The 19,969-nt window shown below is 36.6% G+C and overlaps 1 protein-coding gene across 3 annotated transcripts in view; it reads left to right on the top strand.

Annotated features, from left to right (window-relative positions):
- SNX13 (sorting nexin 13) overlaps positions 1-19,969 on the top strand; it is a 92,041-nt gene that overhangs the window by 20,361 nt on the left and 51,711 nt on the right. For 2 of the 3 annotated variants that reach the window (XM_084897177.1, XM_084897176.1), the window contains exons 3-5: positions 1,360-1,462; positions 4,120-4,209; positions 5,779-5,900. In XM_084897177.1, the coding sequence (XP_084753303.1) occupies positions 1,360-1,462; positions 4,120-4,209; positions 5,779-5,900 (315 nt within the window). Of the gene's footprint in view, positions 1-1,359; positions 1,463-4,119; positions 4,210-5,778; positions 5,901-14,793; positions 14,917-19,969 lie in introns of those variants that run through there. The other variant, XM_084897178.1, reaches the window with a different exon arrangement.

The following is a 19,969-nucleotide window of genomic DNA, read 5'->3' as shown; positions in this document are numbered from 1 at the left end:
GCGGGCTGGATTTGGCCCGCGGGCCTTGTGTTTGACACATGTGGACTAAACTATCCTATCTAATGAAAGGGCAATATGCAAATTAACCATCACTCCATCACAAAGATGGTGGTTCCCATAGCCACAAGATGGCAGTGCCCAGTCCTCTCAGCCCCGCCGGAGTCCCCCAGTCCCAGGGGGGCGGCCGCTGAGAATGGGCAGCGTGAGCAGCCTGGTGGAACGCTTGCTTCATCACTGCAGCAACGAGGCAAGCCTTCCACCCCAGCTCCAGCTGCAGGGGGCCTCTGGGCAGGGGCATGGAGCGACTGGGGTGTGTGTGTGTGTGTGTGTGTGTGTGTGTGTGTGTGTGTGTGGGAACACTTGCATCATCACCCTGGCGATGAGACAAGCATTCTGTACCTGGCCATGAATGGGCCTCTGGGCCACGGAGAGCCTCTGGGCAGTGGGTGCGGAGTGGCCAGGCCCCACAGAGAGCTACTGGTCCATGAATTTGTGCTCAGGGCTACTAGTTGTATATAAAATTTGGGAAAGAGAGACGGGTGATGAGTGCATTCATTTCAAAGTCATGGGAGCCTCTGCTGTTTCCTCTTTACATCTGCTAATTTTTTAAAGAATAATTTTCAAAAACATTTTTGGATACTTGTTAAGTATGTAAACATTTATAGATAAGATAGGGCATTGGAAAGTGTGGGAGAGCCACTAAAACTTCTTTATTACAAAATTAAAATTTAGTTTTCTTCCTGATGGAATTTCTATCTACTTAGTAGGGCTTATAATTAATTGGTAAATTTTAAATATAGAAAATATTGATAGCATTTAGTCAATAGTTATAGTAAAGTTATTCTACACCAGTGTTTATCTTACCTTGAGTTTAATTTTCCTTTATAAATTCCAGGCTTGTTTAAATAAGTAATAAATTGGGTCACTTTTTTTACATGTAACCTTTGTTTTTTAGTTGTAGTGGCAAGTTATAATATCTCATGTTAATTAGCAATAGAACAAGTGTTTTAACTATAGACTTAGATCTCATTTCTTCTTGGCTTTGGTTATTAGCTAGCCTACTTATTTAATGAGGGCTAATTTTCTTAAATTTTGAAAATGTTGCCTGAGATTTTTTTATGAACTATTTTGGATTAAAACTTTGAAGGCATTATTGTGTAAGTTTACAAGTGTTGATAGTTAATTTAAGTTTCAGAGAATAACAAAATCTGTCAATTCCTTGCCTTGTCAAAGTCAAAAATAGATATTTTAGTGAATGATAAGCCACCTATTAAATCTGAAAAAATATTTGGTAATAATGTATTAGAATTAGATTATAGTAAAATTTTGTTTCATATCTATAATTAAATTTTTTTTCAGGGGTTTTGTGGTTACTCTTTTATTTGGAAAAACAAACTCAGAGAAGTACCTAGAGCAGTGTGAACACTCATTTCTTCCTCCAACTTCAGCTGGAATTCCTAAGGTAAATAGTGTAAAGGAATGTGAAATCTCATTTCTCTTCTACACAATGATATCTACAAAGTGACCATCCATTTATGGCTTGGCAGATTTTTCTATAATTCATTCATGTTCATTATAAACTTATGGGAGACTTTCTGATCATGCCTAGAAAAATGCATTTTACAAGTTACCTTTTAAACTTTCTCAGATATTAAAAGTGCAAATACAAATTTGAGGAAAAGACAGAAAATTGGAGTGTTTCCTACTATCCTTAAATTAGACTTTGAAAGTATCACATTTATGATTTGTGTCAATGAATATAATGTTTTGAATGAAATAAATAACAAAGGAACCAGAGGGAGAAAAGGAATACTTTTTATTTAACTCACTTGAAAACTATAGCTTGCAGTTAGGCTATCCATTATTTATAATTTTAATAAGTTAGGGCCATTTGATTTCATCTTGAATGTTGCTTTTTAAAATTTTTTTTCAATCTTATAATAAAAATCTAATATGCTAAGTGTCTAGTAGTCTGGTCATCCATTCAACCAATCAAAGCGTAATATGCTAATGATATGCTAGGTCCATTCAACTGCTTGCTATGACGTACACTGACCACCAGGGGGCAGACAGTTTACCGGTCAACCAGTTGCTATAACATGCACTGATCAGCAGGGGGGCAGATAGTCAACCAGTTGCTATGACGTGCACTGACCACCAGGGTGCAGACACTCTGACCAGTAGGTTAGCTTGCTTCTGGGATCCGGCTGATTGGAACTGAGCAAGACAGGCCAGACATGCTCTGGAGCCCTTTTGCAGTCCCTGGCTGGCCAACCTCCCGCGTCTCTCCCTGGCTCTGATTGTGTACCGGTGGGGTCCTTGGCCTGGCCTGCGCCCTCTTGCAGTCAGGACACCTCAGGGGATGTCAGAGAGCCAGTTTTGGCCCAATCTCACAGGCTAGGCCAAGGGACCCCACTGGTGCACAAATTCGTGCACTGGGCCTCCAGTCTCATATAACTTAAAATTGAAATTGAGTAAGATAGCTAGGCTTCAGTTTTGCATTGCCTCAATTCTTTTTGTAGGATTGGGATGGTTTCATCTTTTATAAAGAGAGACAGTGGTCTGGAGCTGTTGCTAGGAATTTAACTTTACAATTATTATTTTGTTCAGTTTGTGCTAAGATGTAGGAGATGCAGAGAAAGTAAGATTTAAAGTATTATTTTACATTACTGAAATAACCCAATCCCACTGATTTTCATATTAATAATTTTTTTTCTAATACTGTAACTTTTAAAATAATCTGAAACTTTCTTGTTCACCTTTATGACTCCTATTAATGTATTCTTTGAGTTTGCTCACAAATATTTCTGTGGAAATGAATCTTTTCTTTTTTTGAATCAATTCTTAGCCATTCATAGTTTCCATTCATTTGAGTGATACATATATTATAGAAGATGGAAATATTTTATAGTTAAGATCCCAACGTTGGCCCTTGTGATAGGGCATCATTCCAAGCACTGAAAGGTTGATTCAATCCCCTGTCATGTCACATGCCCAGGTTGCAGGCTCCATTACCTCTGAAGGGGGGGGGGGGGGGCGGGTGGAGGGTGGAGGCAGCCAGTTGATGTTTTCTTCTTACATTAATACATTAATGTTTTTCTCCCTCCCTTTCCTTTATATCTCTCTCAAAATCTATTTTAAAAAAAGTAAGATCCCAAACAGTAATATATCATAGTCAAGATTTGTATTTATTATATATTTTAGTAGATGGTATAAAAAATAATGATTTTGATTTGCTTTTTCTAAAATGCTGTATAAGCATGCTTTATGAAAAATTCTTAGTGGTTTTATAAATATGAATCATGTTTTATATGTATAAATATATACATCTCTCTATATAAAAGCCTAAGCAAAGAATGACCAGTCAACCAGTTGCAGTGACACACACTGACCACCAGGTGGCAGACACTCAATGCAGGATCTGCCCCCTGGTTGTCAGTGTTCTCCCACAGCCAACCTCCTGCAGCTGGCCATCATCCCATGGTCCCTTCCCCTGGTCGACCTGCCCCGATCTTTGTTCAGGCCAAAGGACCCCACCCATGCATGAACTTGTGCACCAGACCTCTAGTAAATATATATAAAATATAAGTAGGCTTTGGTTTGTATTTTTAATTGAAGAGTGAACCACTACTTTTCATCTTGTTTCCAGACCACTGATCTTTCTGAAGACTACAGAGAAATAGACAAATTAATTTTCATTAGTTGTTGCATATCATCCCTAAGCAAAATCAATTTGAAGGATATTTTTTTTGCCAACTGTTTTGGGCTGGCGGGGAGGGAGGAAGAAGAAAAATAATAATTTAACTCACTTAAACTAACTTGTGGCTTAAAGTTTCATTGAATTATGTCAACATTGTATATTTTCAATTTTCTCACATTCTAAATAATGTTTGCAGATTTTGTTACATTTTTGAAGTTAAGAATAAATTTTTATTTTTGGATGTGTAGTTTTGCTAACTTGAGAAGTAGTTTTGGTTTTTACTAGAGTATCAAGAAATAAGACTATTTATGTACTTAAAGATAATGACAGGAAAGTTACAATGAATATTCAGTTAGAAATAAACCACAGAGATTTTATATCAAGAAACTATGCAGTAAGATGTGATGGTTTCCTTTAAGTGTTTAGAAGAAATGAAACGTGAAGCCGGGACTATAAAGATCGATAGAAGATTAACTGGTGCCAATATAATTGATGAACCTCTCCAGCAAGTGAGTTTCAGTATGTGGTATTTGAATTCCATATATTGTGTGCTAGGTATATTTCTTTTGGAAATAATTTTGCTATTTATTTAACATGCTAGAAATATAATTCTACCCTTGGTTCTAAATTTAAAGATGCTGCCTTATTTATGAACTAATTTATAATGAGGTGCTTTACTTAATAGTAAGCCTTTTGATTGAATTTGCATTTAGAAAAAAGTTTTTACTGACATATTTGATAATGTTTTTAGTTATTTTATAGTTAAAGTGTAATTTTTAGCTAATGAACAAACTTAGTGTTTTGGTAAATCAGACATAATTCCCTACTAGTTTTATTACTTTGTAAAGTTAATATACTTACTTTGATTCAACAACATTCAAAAGTTAGAATTAAGCATCGACAGGTTTGGCTCAGTGGATAGAGCATTGGCCTGCGACTGAAGGGTCCCAGGTTCGATTCCGGTCAAGGGCATGTGCCTCTGTTGCAGGCTCAGTCCCCAGCCCTGGTTGGGTCCATGTGGGAGGCAACCAATTGATGTGTCTCTCTCACATTGACGTTTCTCTCTCTCCCTTCCACTTTCTCTAAAAATCAATGGGATAATGTCCTCAGATGAGGATTAACAAAAAAAAAAGACTAAGTTAGTTTGGCTCAGTGGTTAGAGCATCAGCCTGTAGACCAAAGGGTCCCAGGTTCGATTCTGGACAAGAGCATGTACCTTGGTTGCAGGCTCCTCCCCAGCCCTGGCCCTTGCAGGAGGCAACCAATCGATGTGTTTCCCATAGATGTTTCTCTTTGTCTTTCCCTCTCTCTCTTCCCTTCTCTCTAAAAACCAATGGGAAAATATCTTCAGGTGAGGATTAACAAAAAGAAACAAATAAATAAAAGTGATTAAATGTTTAAATAAATTAGAATTAAAAATATTCTTCCCCCAAATATTTTTCATTGATTTTTTAAATTATATGATTATTATAAGTAATGAGTACTTTAAAATTCTAAGATTTTATAGATAAACCCATGTTTAGTTTATCTGAATTACAAAAACATTATACATTAAGTTGTATTATGTGCTATTTAGTGACTAACTTAATACTGCTGGCAGTGTAGAAGGTATTAGAATTAAGTGAACTATGTCATTTTTTTAGAATTTGACTGAAAGGAATCTGAAGATATAATCTTGGGAAAATTGTGGAGCTATTTTAGAGAATTAGGGTCCATTGGTATTACTTTGCATCTTATTAAATCAAACTGATTAAAACTCTTCATTATAACATTGAAAGTTTACTTTTTTTGCAGGCACTGACTTTGTGGATTTAGAGTGGGCTTGGCCATAGATAGGTAATTAAAAAAAAAAAAAAAAAACTTGGGCAGCTTATGAATTGGGATACTAAAATAATTTAAAATTTTTTGAAATGGTTTTTTGCATATTGATGCTTTTAAAATAAAAGCAGTTATTCACCACCACAATTTAGTATTATATATAGAGAATAATTACCAATCGGCAGATAATCCTTTAGTTTGCCAGTGTTATTTTTAAAATCCTAAATAGTTGTATTTTCCCCCCAATATTCTTGTTTTAGGTTATCCAGTTTTCCTTGAGGGATTATGTCCAATATTGGTATTATACACTAAGTGATGATGAATCTTTTCTTCTTGAAATTAGACAGACTCTTCAAAATGCACTCATTCAGTTTGCTACTAGGTAAGGTCACTGCATTGTATTTTTGCTGAAATTTTTATATTGTTCGTACCAATAGCGAAATAACTTAAGTGGGATGGGAAAATTAATTATAGTTGACCCTTGAATAACTTGGGGATTAGGCATGCTGACACCTGCACAGTTGAAAATTCACATGTAACTTGACTACACCAACCTGTAAGCCTTACCAATAACAAGCTGTCAGTTCACACATATTTTGTTTTTTACATATATTATATACTATATTTTTACAATAAAACTATAGAAGAGAAATGTAATTAAGAAAATAATACAGAGAAAATATATTATTAGTACTGTACAGATTTTTTTAAAAATCTGCATATAAGTAGGCTTGTGCAATTCAAACCCATGTTGTTTAAGGGTCCACTGTATTAAAAGGTAAGTAGAACAGTAGGTTATAGATAACTTGGATTATAGAATTAGAACCCTGAAAACCTTTAAATTTAATCTTTATATTTACAGAATGTTTATTTTGATTAAGCCCTATTCTCTTAGTCTCTAGGTTTATTTCTTCCTTGGGGTCCAATAATGTTTCAAACCCCTTTATTGATAATTTATTCCTCCTTACCCAGATACTCTGTTTTATTTGAGTGCTGAGAAAATTAATTTCTCTTACTTTTGGCATATACCTAATAGAGGTACTCTTAGAGAAAGAAGAAACCAAAAGAGAATAAGCTAGTGGAGACTATTCAGTTTATTATTTGTTTATAGGAGAGAAGTGTATTTTGGTGATTTTGCTTTAAGAAACAGCCACTTGTATATTCATATAACAGAATATTTTGGTTTATATTCTTATACTTTATTTTTTTGAGGGCCCATTTAATACCCAGAAATTATTTATTTTTGAAAAAAGTATTTGTTTTTCTGAGTTTACAGTCTTTTTTTTTTTTTTTTTTTTTTTAATCAAAGCTTTTGCTTATCAGTACAGATAAAGATTTTCTTACTAACCTAGATCATCAGGCCTTAGGCAGCATATCATGGCCATGAGTACACTCAAGTCTGAAAGTGTTATTTTCTAGCCAATCCCTCTTTTTTCTCACTTAGATTCTTGAAATACATTCTTGTACTTTTGAGAATCTTGGATATTTTTTTCCCCTAGAACTCTTACTGTATTTTTACCTCTGTTAATTGTATATAAGCTGCCTTACCTTTGAGTGGGCTCTGACTTTTGGGAACGCTGTTAATGAGTGAAATCCACAATGTCCTGTCCTCAACAGCCCAGCTCAGCTCCTGTAGACTCATACCTTCTTTTATGCAGTCAAACCATCTCATATTTGGTCTTCCTTTTTCCTATTGCCTTCTCTTTTTCCTAGCATTATTATCTTTTCCAAAGAACTCTGTCTTCTCATGATGTGCCCAAAGTAGGACAGCTTCAGTATTGTCATTTTTGCCTCCAGTAACGTGTCAGGCCTCATTTGCTCTAAAACACACTCTGCATATAGAGATATTTCTAGCTCATCTGCTCTCTTAAGACTTTTCCTCTGTAACTCAGTTGATTCTGAGGCTGAGAATGGGAGGTTAATTCCTCAATTTTAGGTCATTTGGGGAGGCCTGCTATAAGATTTATGGCTTGAACAATAAACTTACTTGTTGAGATAGGTTTGAATGTCTCTCATATTTAACAACAAACATTTGCAAAGTAGCCAGCTGTAAATATGAGTGTAGACTCATTGTGGAACACAGAAAAAAATAATCAAAGAAGGTCAGAAATTTGGTTTGATCTCCTTTATTTTATACTAGAGGCCCAATGCATGAAATTTGTGTAAGAGTAGGCCTTCCTTCCCCAGGCTGTGGTTATCAGCTTCCTCAGGCACCCGGGACCCAGGCTTCCCTCACAGCCCTGGCTTCATCCGGAAGGTTATCCAGAAGGACGTCCGGTCTAATTACCATATTATGCTTTTATTATTACAGACTAGAGGCCCAGTGCACAAAATTCTTGCATGGGGGCGAAGGGGGGGGGCTGTCCCTCAGTCCAGCCTGGACCCTCTCCAATCTGGGACATCCCTCTCACAATCCAGGACTGCTGACTCCCAACTGCTTGCCTGCCTGCCTTCCTGATTGCCCCTAACTGCTTCTGCCTGCCAGCCTGATCACCCCCTAAATACTTCCCTGACAAACTGATTGATGCCAAACTGCTCCCCTGCCAACCTGTTTTGCCCCTAACTGCCCTCCTCTGCAAACCTGGTCACCCCTAATTGCCCTCCCATGCAGGCCTGGTTGCCCCCAACTTCCCTCCTTTGTTGGCCTGGTTCCCCCCAACTGCCCTCCCCTGCAGGCTTGATCACCCCCAACTGCCCTCCTTTGCAGGCCTGGTCTCTCCCAACTGCCTTCCCATGCTGGCCATCTTGTGGCAGCCATATTGTGTCCACTTGGGGGCAGCCATGTTGTGTGTTGGAGTGATGGTCAATTTGCATATTACTCTTTTATTCGATCGGATAGAGGCCTAGTGCATATGTGGGGTTGGGGGCCAGCTGGTTTGCCCTGTAGGGTGTCCTGGATCAGGGTGGGGGTTCCCTTGGGGTGTGGGGCAGCCTGAGTGAGGGGCCTTGCAGGCCATCCATGCCCCCTGGCAACTCAAGCGGAGGTTCTGGTATCTGGGATTTATTTATCTTCTATAATTGAAACTTTGTAGCCCTAAGCAGAGCCAACCCTCCTGCTTGCTCCTTGGCCACAGCCATTTTTGTTGGGATTTTTTTATCTTCTATAGTTGAAACTTTGTAGTGGAGGCCAATGCAGGCCAGGCTGTGGGAGCTTGGCTTCCTCCATTGCTGAGGGCAACTCAAGCCACCTGCTTTTTCCAACTCTGTGGCTGCCGCCATTTTTGTTGGGATTTATTTAATTGAAATTCTGTATCCTTGAATGGAGGCCTGGGCCCGCCAGGGTGTGTGGAAAACTTGGCTTCCTCCATTGCCTAGGAATCCCATGCCTTCTGCTAGCTCCTTGGCCATAGCCATCTTGGTTGGGTTAATTTGCATAGTTGATCCTGAATGACTGGTGGGCGTGGCTTGTGGGTGTAGTGGAGTGATGGTTACTTTGCATATTACTCTTTTATTAGATAGGATATGTAACACTAGAAAATGTTACTGCTTTCTGTAGTAACAGCATCCTAATGATTTTTCTTGGAAAGGGTGGAAACAAGAAGAGTTCATTATTCTTGTGACTGACTGCCTAAGAATATATTAAAATATAGCAAATTATTCATGGAAAGAACTTTGAACTCTTCCCCCCTTCTATAGCAGTCTATGCTATTAAGTTAAATATTGGGGTGATGACAGGCTATGAGCCAGATTTTTTCCATCCTAGATTGATCTGATTTATCTCTTTGCTTTTTCATTGTCCTTAAGCTTTGGGCAAATTAATCAGCTTCTTTTAATTCTTGGTTTTGTCTTCTAAAGACTGATAATAACTACTTTAGAGGCTATTTTCAGGCTAAAAATAATATGAAGTAAAGCTCCTAGCATACACTAAGGCTCAGCAGGTGTTTGTGCCTTCTCTCTGAATGATTTTATTTTTTGTAATATATTTTTATTTCAGAGAGGAAGGGAGGAAGAGAGAGAGAAACATCAGTGATGAGTGAGAATCATTGTTTAGCTGCTTCCTGCACGCCCCCTACTGGGAAATGAGACTGAAACACAGGCATGTGCTCTGACCAGGAATTGAACTGTGACCTGCTGGTTCATAGGTACCGCTCAGCCACTGAGCCACACCGATTGGGCCGAATTACTTTATTTTTGTCTATCATTTGTCTTTTCATCATTTTTTTATTATTATTACTGCTAATATGTACATCTTAATAGAAACTCTTGACTGTTGTGAATGTCAATATCAAGAAAATAGACTTTTTACAATCATTCCAATATTTATTAATTTTGTTCTGTGCTTTCTGCTATGCATTGTGAAGCATATGACAAGAGCATAAATTATCACCCCTATCCTTCACGTAATAATCTTGTATAGGGTTATTAACCAGGGACTCAGGAAGGCCTGAAAATATATGCAAAACTTTTACCCCCCCTATTGAGTACTTCCATAGATTTCATTTTTAAAAAGGGCTTATACTTAGAAAAAATTTAGAACCTAGTGTTTATATTTATTCATCACCTTGGAGAAACAATTATAGAATATCATCATAAATTGAAATGCTAATTTTGAGACATAACAGGAAGAAGACATACTTAAAGTTTAAAGTCTTGATTGTGAGATTTAGCTCTATTATTTTTTAAGCTCAATAGCTTTGAATAGGCAAAACACATAAATTATTTGAATCTGATGATCACCCATAAATATTTATCAAATTGTTAGGACTAAATGACATCACATTTGAAATAGTACTTTGGAATGATGATATTTTAAGCTAGCATTAATACAGCACCTGTTATTCTAGTAGCAGTTTGAGGAAGAAGACAATTCTAGAATACTTTTAAAATATATATATACTTTATTGATTTTTTACAGAGAAGAAGGGAGAAGGATAGAGAGTTAGAAACATCAATGAGAGAGAAACATCTATCAGATGCCTTCTACACGCTCCCCACTGGTGATGTGCCTGCAACCAAGGTACATACCCTCGACTAAAATCGAACCTGGGACTTTTCAGTCCACAGGCTGATGCTCTATCCACTGAACCAAACTGGCCAGGGCTAGAGCACTTTTTTGTTGTTGCTAATCCTTATCTAAGGATATTTCACCTTTGCCTTTTAGAGAGAGAGGAAGGAAGGGGGAGAAAGAGAGAGACAGCAATTGGTTGCCTCCCAAATGTGCCCTGATGAGAGAATCAAACTTCAACCTAGGTATGTGCCCTGACCTGACTGGGAATTGAACCTGCAACCTTTTTTGGTGTATGGTTCAATACTCCAACCAATTTAACCACTCAGCCAGGGCTATCTTGGTTACTATTTTATGCTCAAAGGTTATATATATAAAGATTATTTAACTTTATCTTAGCTTGCATTATTTTTTGTTTGTTTGTTTTTGTGGGGAGACAAAATTAAGGTACATGTAATGGAGAAAAATAAAGTCATCATTTGTATGGTACTGAGAGCAAATTTTCATCTAGAGAGAGAGTGGACCAGAGTAACTGATGAAGACCTCATGTGGACTGAAGTCAAAACTGGTCTTCAAGAATGAATATATTGAGACAGAGAGGGATAAAGGAAATGTTAGAAAAGAGACATAGTATGAGCAAAGTTCTGTGAAGGGGCATACGATTAGGTAGTAGAAATGGTAAGGAGCTACAAATGAATAAGGAACTTTATTGCTCTTAACACGTTAAGTGCCCAGTCAGTCACCGGTGACTGACACTATACTTTCTGTCCTGAAGATAAAACAGGCAGGGTGTTAAACATGTTAAAAGTGAAAAGTGGCCACTACAATAACTCCATCCATTTTTATTCCCCTTAACCTAAGATTAGCAGAAAGAAGATATATTCTCATGCCGCTGTGTTCCATCCTGAAGGGTTTTTCCCTGGGGGAGAAGAGTGGAGGTGATGGCGCTCCCGAGATCCATGGCCATGGCAGTGATTGTAGCATTGTTTCTGGGGTGACGGGGGCGTGTTCTGAGAGTTTTGCCATTTTTCTCACTGCCTTTTGCCTGGAACAGTGCATATATTTGGCCCTTGGAATCATCGATGAGAAACCCAAGGATATGGAGGGTCAACTATGTATTTATTGAAAAAATCCGTGTATTCACAAAGTTGTGCAACCTTCATCACATTTGAGAGCATTTCAATGACCTTTATCCACTACCAGACCCTTCCCCATTTCTCCAAAGCTTCTGGTTCTAGGCAACCACTGATCTACATCTTATGTCTGTGGCTTTGCCTATTTTGGACTTTTTATATGAATTGTCTTCTTTCACTTAACATAGTGCTTTCAAGCTTTATCCATGTTGTAGCATATTTTAGTAGCCATTCTTAAGAACAACAGTTTATTGCATGGATATATCGTATTTTGTTTATCTGTTCATCACTTGGTGGGCTTTTCAGTTTTTTCCCCCCACCTTTTGGGAACATTATGAGATATGCTAGTACTATGAGCATTTGTGCACAAGTTTTTGTATGGCCATATGTTTACATTTTTCTTGGTAGTATACCTATGAGTGGAGTTTCTGGGTCATTTGGTAACTCTGTTTAACCTTTTGAGAAACTACAAACTGTTCTTCAAAGTGTGTTACATTCCCACCAACAATAATTTCTCTTTATCTTCATCTACACTTGCTATTTTCTGTCTCTTTTATTTTAGCCCTCCTACTGCGTGTAATTCATTATAGTTTTTATTTGTATTTCCATGACAGCAAATGGTTTTGAGCATTTTATCTTGTGCTTATTAGTCACCTGTATATCTTCTTTAGAGAATGCCTATTCATAGGACCTATATCCACTATCAGTCATGACTTTTCTCCATTTTCAAATTATTTTATTATTGAGTATACTGCTGCCTTTTTTTGTAAGTAGTTTTATTGAACACTCATACTCTATGTTTGCTCTTTGTCCATAGCTGTTTTATACAATATCTAGAGGCCTGGTGCCCAAAATTTGTGCAAGAGCAGGCCTTCCTTCCCCCAGCTGCCTGCACCGGCTTCCCTCTGGCACCCGGGACCCTCGCTTCCCTCGCAGCCCTGGCTTCGTCTGGAAGATCATCCAGAAGGATGACCAGTTTAATTAACATAGCACGCTTTTGTTATTATAAATGGCAGAGTTGACTCTTGTTGCTGAGATGATGTGGCTTGCAAAACCTAAAATAGTTGCTCTTTGGCTCTTTAGAGAAAAAGTTTGCTGACCTTTGGACTAGATAATTTTGCAGCCATTAAAACACTCAAGAAGCATTATTAAACAAATAGGAAGTATATTAGAATGAAAATAATACAAAATAGTGTATACTATATGATTTCAGCTCTAAAAAGTTATAACTGTATGCATGGCAAAGAGACTAAAAGTAAGTACACTAAAATATTAACAGTAATCTCGGATTGTGTATTTATGATTTATTATAACTGATGTAGAAAACCTAAAGAAAATTACATTCTGTAAAATGGGCTTTTATTAGAAACATTTGGAAATTAGCAATAAATATAAATATATCTTAAGATGACTTTAAAAAAAATGATGTTCCTGTTTCTCTGATTTTTATGTTCTATGAAGATATAAACATGAGAATAATTATTTTTCAGCTCTAGATGACATGTTTGGACTAGGAAGCCTCTATCCATTTCTTTAGGAAATGATCTTGAAACTAATGCTTAATATAGTGTTTTGATTGTGATGGAATAATGAATATATAATAAATTTTTGTTGATTAAATTCCCATTTATGACTTCCATGTTAATTTAATATATTTCACTGTTAGGCCTGGAAATGTTTCATTTATCAAGAAAAATTTACTAAAAAATCTTTATTAAACTTCTTAACAGCATTAATCTAATATTTTAAAAATATATTTTGATTTTTTTACAGAGAGGAAGGGAGAGGGATAGAGACTTAGAAACATTGATGAGAGAAAAACACCGATCAGCTGCCTCCTGTACACTCCCTACTGGGGCTGTGCCTGCAACCAAGATACATGGCCTTGACTTGAATCGAACAACTAAATTTTGATGACATATAACTACTATGTGATTTGGTTGCATAAGTTGAAAGTAGTTCAAAAACTCATTGTCAGTGATACAACAAAACTTCTACTCCTGTATACTTATTTTGTGGGAACATGGCTTTGGTACTTTCATCTAGAAAACAAAAATATAGCCCAACCAATATGGGTCGGTGGTTGAGCATTCACCTATGGACCAGGAGGTCATGGTTCGATTCTAGGTAAGGGCACATGCCAGGGTTATGAGCTCAATTCCCAGTATGGCTCATTCAGAAGGCAGCCAATTGATGTTTCTATCTCTCCCTCTTCCCTCCTCTCTGAAATCAATAAAAATATATTTTAAAACAATAAAAAATTAAATAAAAATAGTCTTCAGCTCTATTTTCTATTCACTGTTATTTTGTATTAGTTTCAGGTATACAGCACAGTGGTTAGACTATCATATACTTTACAGTGTTGTGAAAAAATCAGTTTATTTCATAGCTAAATCCTTACAGATTTTAAAAGGAAAACAAAGGTACTCTAGTATTTATGGTAGTATTTATGAGTGAATTGAGGCTGGAAGAAAGGATATTCTTTTAATTTAGCAGCAAGCTTATAATTCTGTGCCTTTAAATTTGACTTATTCAGTTTCAGGTTGCGCTTTTGACATTGTAACAAAGTAGTTTCTCAAGTACTCTAGAAGGATGGAAACAAAAGTTTATGTATTTTACTTATTTTTTAGGTTTATGTATATACTTTCTTATAGAGAATTATTATGAGGGGAAGTTACTGCCTGATTCCATGGCTCAAAGAGGAAGAAATTTCTTCTTTCATAGATAGGCCACTGCTTTCCATGAAGCATGCCTTTAGGTCAGTTGATTCAAAAATCCTTTAGTGGAATTAAACTTTTATCAACATTTCCTCAAAAATACTTGTCAAAAAACTGAATTTGCCTACATTAATGATATTTTAAAAAAATAATCTGATTTTTCTACATAAGAAAACTTTATATGGGAAATTAGTACATACTATTTTAATTTTATGTGATTGGTTATTATATTGTCCTTTATTGATTGATGTAACTTTAAATAAATCTTTATATGTGTGTGTATCTATATGTATGTATATATATATATATATATATATATATATATATATATATATATGTAGTCTGTCACACTCACACATACACACACACTGTTCAGCAAATAGTGTACTGTGACATTCTTAACTAAATAAAATTAGGTCATAATAGTCATTTCTGTGAAAAAATATGTGGCATTAGGAACATGGTTTAAAATAGGATTGTTTCTATGGGAAAATCAGTATTTACTTTTATCATTTTGACAAAAGGGCCTTTTCCAGGAAAGTATTGTGCCAAGAATGTGAAGATTGCCTTTACTGCCAAACGGTCACCCACTTCTCTAGTCAGGCAAGTCTACACAATGACTCTTCCATATACCATGTTCATTCCATCTCTTTTCCTCATTCCTATACTGTTTCTTTCTCCGATTAAATACTGCATATTATTTAATCCTATTTAAATTACAACATATTACTTGGTTAACCTCTTATTTCTGTGTATGATTATAGTCAATGAACTTTTAATCTATTTTTGGAATAGTACCAATTCTATATATACTACTATCATTCTTTTAACTTACATTTAGTTAGCCAATATTCTTCATTCTCTTTGTAGGATATACTGACTTATATCCCTAGCAATAAAGCTAGGCTAATAGACCACTTTCTAGTACTTCTGTCCACTTCTGTTCCCATCTTTTGAGTTTTAAGCTTATCAAAGTCAGTTATGTGATGCCTGGTTTATGTATTTTAGGGAGAGGGTCAACAAAGGCTGACGGGCGGGATTAATGCTTTAGATTAAGTATAAGTGAGAATTGTCAAGTAAATGTCGGAGAAAGAAGGAAAATTTGATACAATTGATCTGTGGTGCAAGCTGCACATTCATGACTTAGAGGCGAAAGATAAGCGTATTAAAAAAAGAAAGTTGTATTTGCTTCTGAACCTATATTATAATCATATAATTTACTCCTGCCCAGATGGAAGGCATAGGAGTATGGCAAGGTAATCCATATGAAAACTAGTCACTCGTTTTGGAATTTTACTCATAGTTAGTTGCTAGATAGATTGCAGTTGAATTAGGTGTGCAAAAGACAACTATGAATTATTGGTTACGAGTTTTGAAGGACTCTTTTGAAGGATTCAGATTTGTTCACAAATGTCTTTAGTTCTCATGCCACTTAAAAGAAAAGCATAACTTTTGTAGTGTGGGAATGATTTATCCATGTCAAAGACTACATTTATATCACTAAGCAAAACATTATTCAGATAAAAGGTCTTAGCCTAATGTTGAAAGTTTTAATGATTGAAGTTAAATGAAATGTATTCATAACTCCCTCTCTTGATCAAGTATTTTGATTTACAAGTATATACCAGTTACCAGTTTTCCCTTTACTGTGTGTGTGTGTGTGTGTGTGTGTGTGTGTGTGTGTGTGTATACATATATGTGTGTGTACATGTCCAGTGCTTTTTACATAAATTGGTTGGGTTTGGAGGTTTTGTTTTTTTTTTTTTTTTTTTTTTTTTTTGTGTGTGTGTGTGTGTGTGTGTGTGTGTGTTTGTGGATATTAAGCTGTACACTGCTTAAAATAGAATCAGTGAAGTAATTTATATCAGCTTAGTCGCAGCCTACATATTTGGGACATTCATTGTCCTTTTTAGGCATTAGCATGAAGTAGCTTAGGGATTTAGAGAGGCAAAAAAAGCTCAGTTGATGTTCTATTTCAGAACTGTGAGGAATAAAGAAGCAACTGTTGTATGTGTCTTGTGCTATTTTTCAAGTACCTGACCCTGAAAAGAGGAATCTGACCCTGAAAGAGGGATCAATAAATCAATATGTATTGAGTACCTCCCAATGTTCAACTCATTACTTAGCCATCAGGGATACCATTGTGAATAAAATGAACACAGAATAAAACAAAGTTCCTGACTTTCCTAGATTTTTATCTCAGTAATTGAATTTATTTCTAGCAGTTGAGTTATTTAACTGCAGCTTGTAACCCAAGCATGCCAAACTCAAAGGCTAACACAGGGTTTAAGTCTATGTGGGGTGCAAAGAACAACAACCCAAAAGCTTCAATTTTAATAGGTTTCAATTTTAATGGGTTTATTTCGATAGAGATATGCTGAATACAAAGGGCTGAAATAAATGAATGATCGTTAACATAAAATAATAGAACATTTTAATAAAAATTAATATTTTTCGTCAACATTTAACTTACCAGACACTGAATAACTGCACAAGTTAATAAGTGTAACACAAATAAACCTATTTTTCTTGTTCTCCAAAAGCAAAATATTTCCTGTGGCACGCACCAAACAAGTCAGTCCAAGACTAATGGCGTGGCAATCGGCTGCTAAAATATTGGTTGCTAGTATTAGTGGAGAGAAATTGTGAACCTGCGGATAGTCACATAGGGAAATGAATGCAACAGGATTTTAGTAATCAAGTCATTAGCGAACTTTGTAGCTTGTTATTAATAATTATGTATAATAGGGTATTGTAAAAATTAAGTTATGAAATTTTCTTACGTACTGTTGTATTGGCTCGGCCACATTCAGCTCGTGGGCCGTGAGTTTGACATGCTAAGTATAAGTGAGAATTCTCAATTGAATGTGTGAGAAAGAAGGGGAATTTGTGGAGAGTGGGCAGGGTTGAGCAAACCTGTCAGAGGAGTAGTTTGTCCAGAGGCACTGATATAAGAAAAGGCATATTTAAGTTTGAGAAATAGAAAAAAAGCCTGTGTGCAGAATAAAAGGGAAGAAAGAGGGTGGAGCAGATGATGATAAGGAAGTAAGCAGTATTCAGGTATGTAAGATTTTTAGAGAAGGTATTGTGCTCAGGCCTAAGGTCAATGGAGAGCTATTGAAAGGTTTTTAAAGCTTTTATTTCATACTATCACATTTGTATTTTAAAAAGATCACTGGCTGCTCTATGGAAAATAGAATGGAGGGGAGACAAGAGTGGACATGGGAGACCGATTAAAAGCAAGGAGATGATCCTGGTGTTAGAGATGGAGATACAGACATGCAAAATATATGGTCAGAGTGGTAAACATTATAGTTTGGCTTTTGTTTGTGTGCTTAAATTATAACTTTATTGATCTTTGCATTCCTTAGTAATCTGAGTAATTTTTGCACCCATACTATCAGATATATAAGCTTCAGGACCCTACTATAAATTTTATATTTTCAGGGTAGGGTTGAATACTTCACTTATCCTTTTGAACATATGGAAAATATGCTCTTATTTTTACACTAGAGGCCCGATGCACAAAATTTCTGCAAGAATAGGCCTTCCCCTGGCTGCTGGCACCGGCTTTCCTCCCAGTCCAGGCTTTGTCCAATCTAATTAGCATATTATGCTTTTATTATTATAGATTCACATGTAAGTAATAATAAAATGGAAGTGTAGGTAATGGGATTCATTGTGTAACAATTCTTTTGTTTTTATTATAATAGGAAGCATGTGGGGAAATATTTTAAACAAAGTGAAAAGAGCTTTGAATTTAGGCATAACTTAAAAGTAATGGATATTAAGAACTTTTAATAGTTACATGTGGATCAACACAAAGAAGTACATCAATTGATGATTTTTAAAATTTATTACATATTTATCATATACCATAAATTTAGAAAGTACTGTCATCAAAATAGTTTCAAATTTTATTATTAAAAATACTACTAGAAATTGATAGTAGATTTTTACTAATTTGTACGTGGAAAGCAATGTATTACTGTTGTTTTTATCTTTCTAACCCAGAAAGTCCCTTTCAGTTGAGATTTACATTAGGGTTTCATGTATTCAGTGGAAACATGTCAAGAAGAGGGAAACTAATGACCTTGGATAGAGATGCAGAATACTGTGTTCCTGTTCTCTCCACCCTACTCATATTTGTATATTGAAAGTAAAAAATGTATATTTAAAATTATTTTTATACTAGAGGCGCGGTGCACGGAATTTTTGCATGGAGACGGGAGGGGGGGGTGTAGGGGGGAGGGGTGTCCCTCAGCCCAGCCTGCACCCTCTCCAGTCTGGAGGGATGTCCAACTGCCCATTTAGGGATCAGGCCTAAACGGGCAGTTGGACATCCCTCTCATAATCCAGGACTACTGGTTCCAACTGCTTGCCTGCCTGCCTTCCTGATTGCTCATAATCACTTCTGCCTGCCAGCCTGATCACCCCCTAACCACTCCCATGCCAGCCTGATTGATGTCTAACTGCTCCCCTGCCAGCCTGTTTGCCCCAACTTCCTTCCTCTCCGGCCTGGTCACCCCTAACTGCCCTCCCTCGCAGGGTTGATCGCCTCCAACTGCTCTCCCTTGCAGTCCTGGTCCCTCCCAACTGCCCTCTCCTGCTGGCCATCTTATGATGGTCATCTTCTGTCCACATGGGGGCAGTGTCTTTGACCACATGGGGGCAGTCATTTTGTGTGTTGGAGTGATGGTCAGTCTGCATATAACTCTTTTATTAGGATAGAGGCCTGGTGCACGGGTGGGGGCCAGCTGGTTTGCCCTGAGGGGTGTCACGGATCAGGGTCGGGGTTCCTTTGAGGCATGGAGCAACCTGAGCGAGGGGCCTGTGGTGGTTTGCAAGCTGGCCACGCACCCTGGCGACCCAAGCAGAGGCCCTGGTATCTGGGATTTATTTATCTTCTATAATTGAAACTTTGTAGCCTGGAGCGGAGCCAAGCCTCCTGCTCGCTCTGTGGCTGCCGCCATTTCTGTTTGGATTTGTTTACCTTCAATTATTGAAATTTTGTATCCTTGAGTGGAGGCCTAGGCTGGCCAGGGCCGGCAGAAAGCTTGGCTTCTGCTGCTGTCTGGAAAACCCTAGGCTCCCTCCTGCTCTCTGTGGCTGTAGCCATCTTGGTTGGGTATATTTGCATACTCACTCTGATTGGCTGGTGGGTGTGGTGGAGTGATGGTTAATTTGCACATTACTCTTTTATTATGTAGGCTAGTTGCATTGCTCTTTGATTTTCACTATTTTTTTTTTTCAATAATTTTAAATGTCAATACCCCCTCTGTAGCGATGGGTTATAGAATTGAATTGGATTTAAAATACCTTTGTAAATTTTATTTTGTTTAAAAATGTCACTGTTTTATATATATTGTACCATGAAATGGGAACAGCTCTAACTTTGAAAGATTACAGCTCTAACTTAAAAGATTACTTTCTTCTAAGATTGCTAGAAGGATCCTTTTGTGGATTAAATGAACTAATATAATGGCTTATACCATGTAAATTCTATTTTCATAAAATTTTCAGTGTGTATAATTTTGTACAAATATTCATGGTAAAAGTTCTTTTTATATAATCTATATAATTCATTTCAAATTTAACTGGAAAAAATATTTTATTAAAAAATATTAACAGATTATTTTATAATATTTAAGCGTTG

Source organism: Pipistrellus hanaki, assembly GCF_964339955.1.
Source record: "Pipistrellus hanaki genome assembly, chromosome: 10".
Lineage (NCBI taxonomy): Eukaryota > Metazoa > Chordata > Mammalia > Chiroptera > Vespertilionidae > Pipistrellus > Pipistrellus hanaki.
This window is presented reverse-complemented; position numbering and strand designations above follow the sequence as displayed.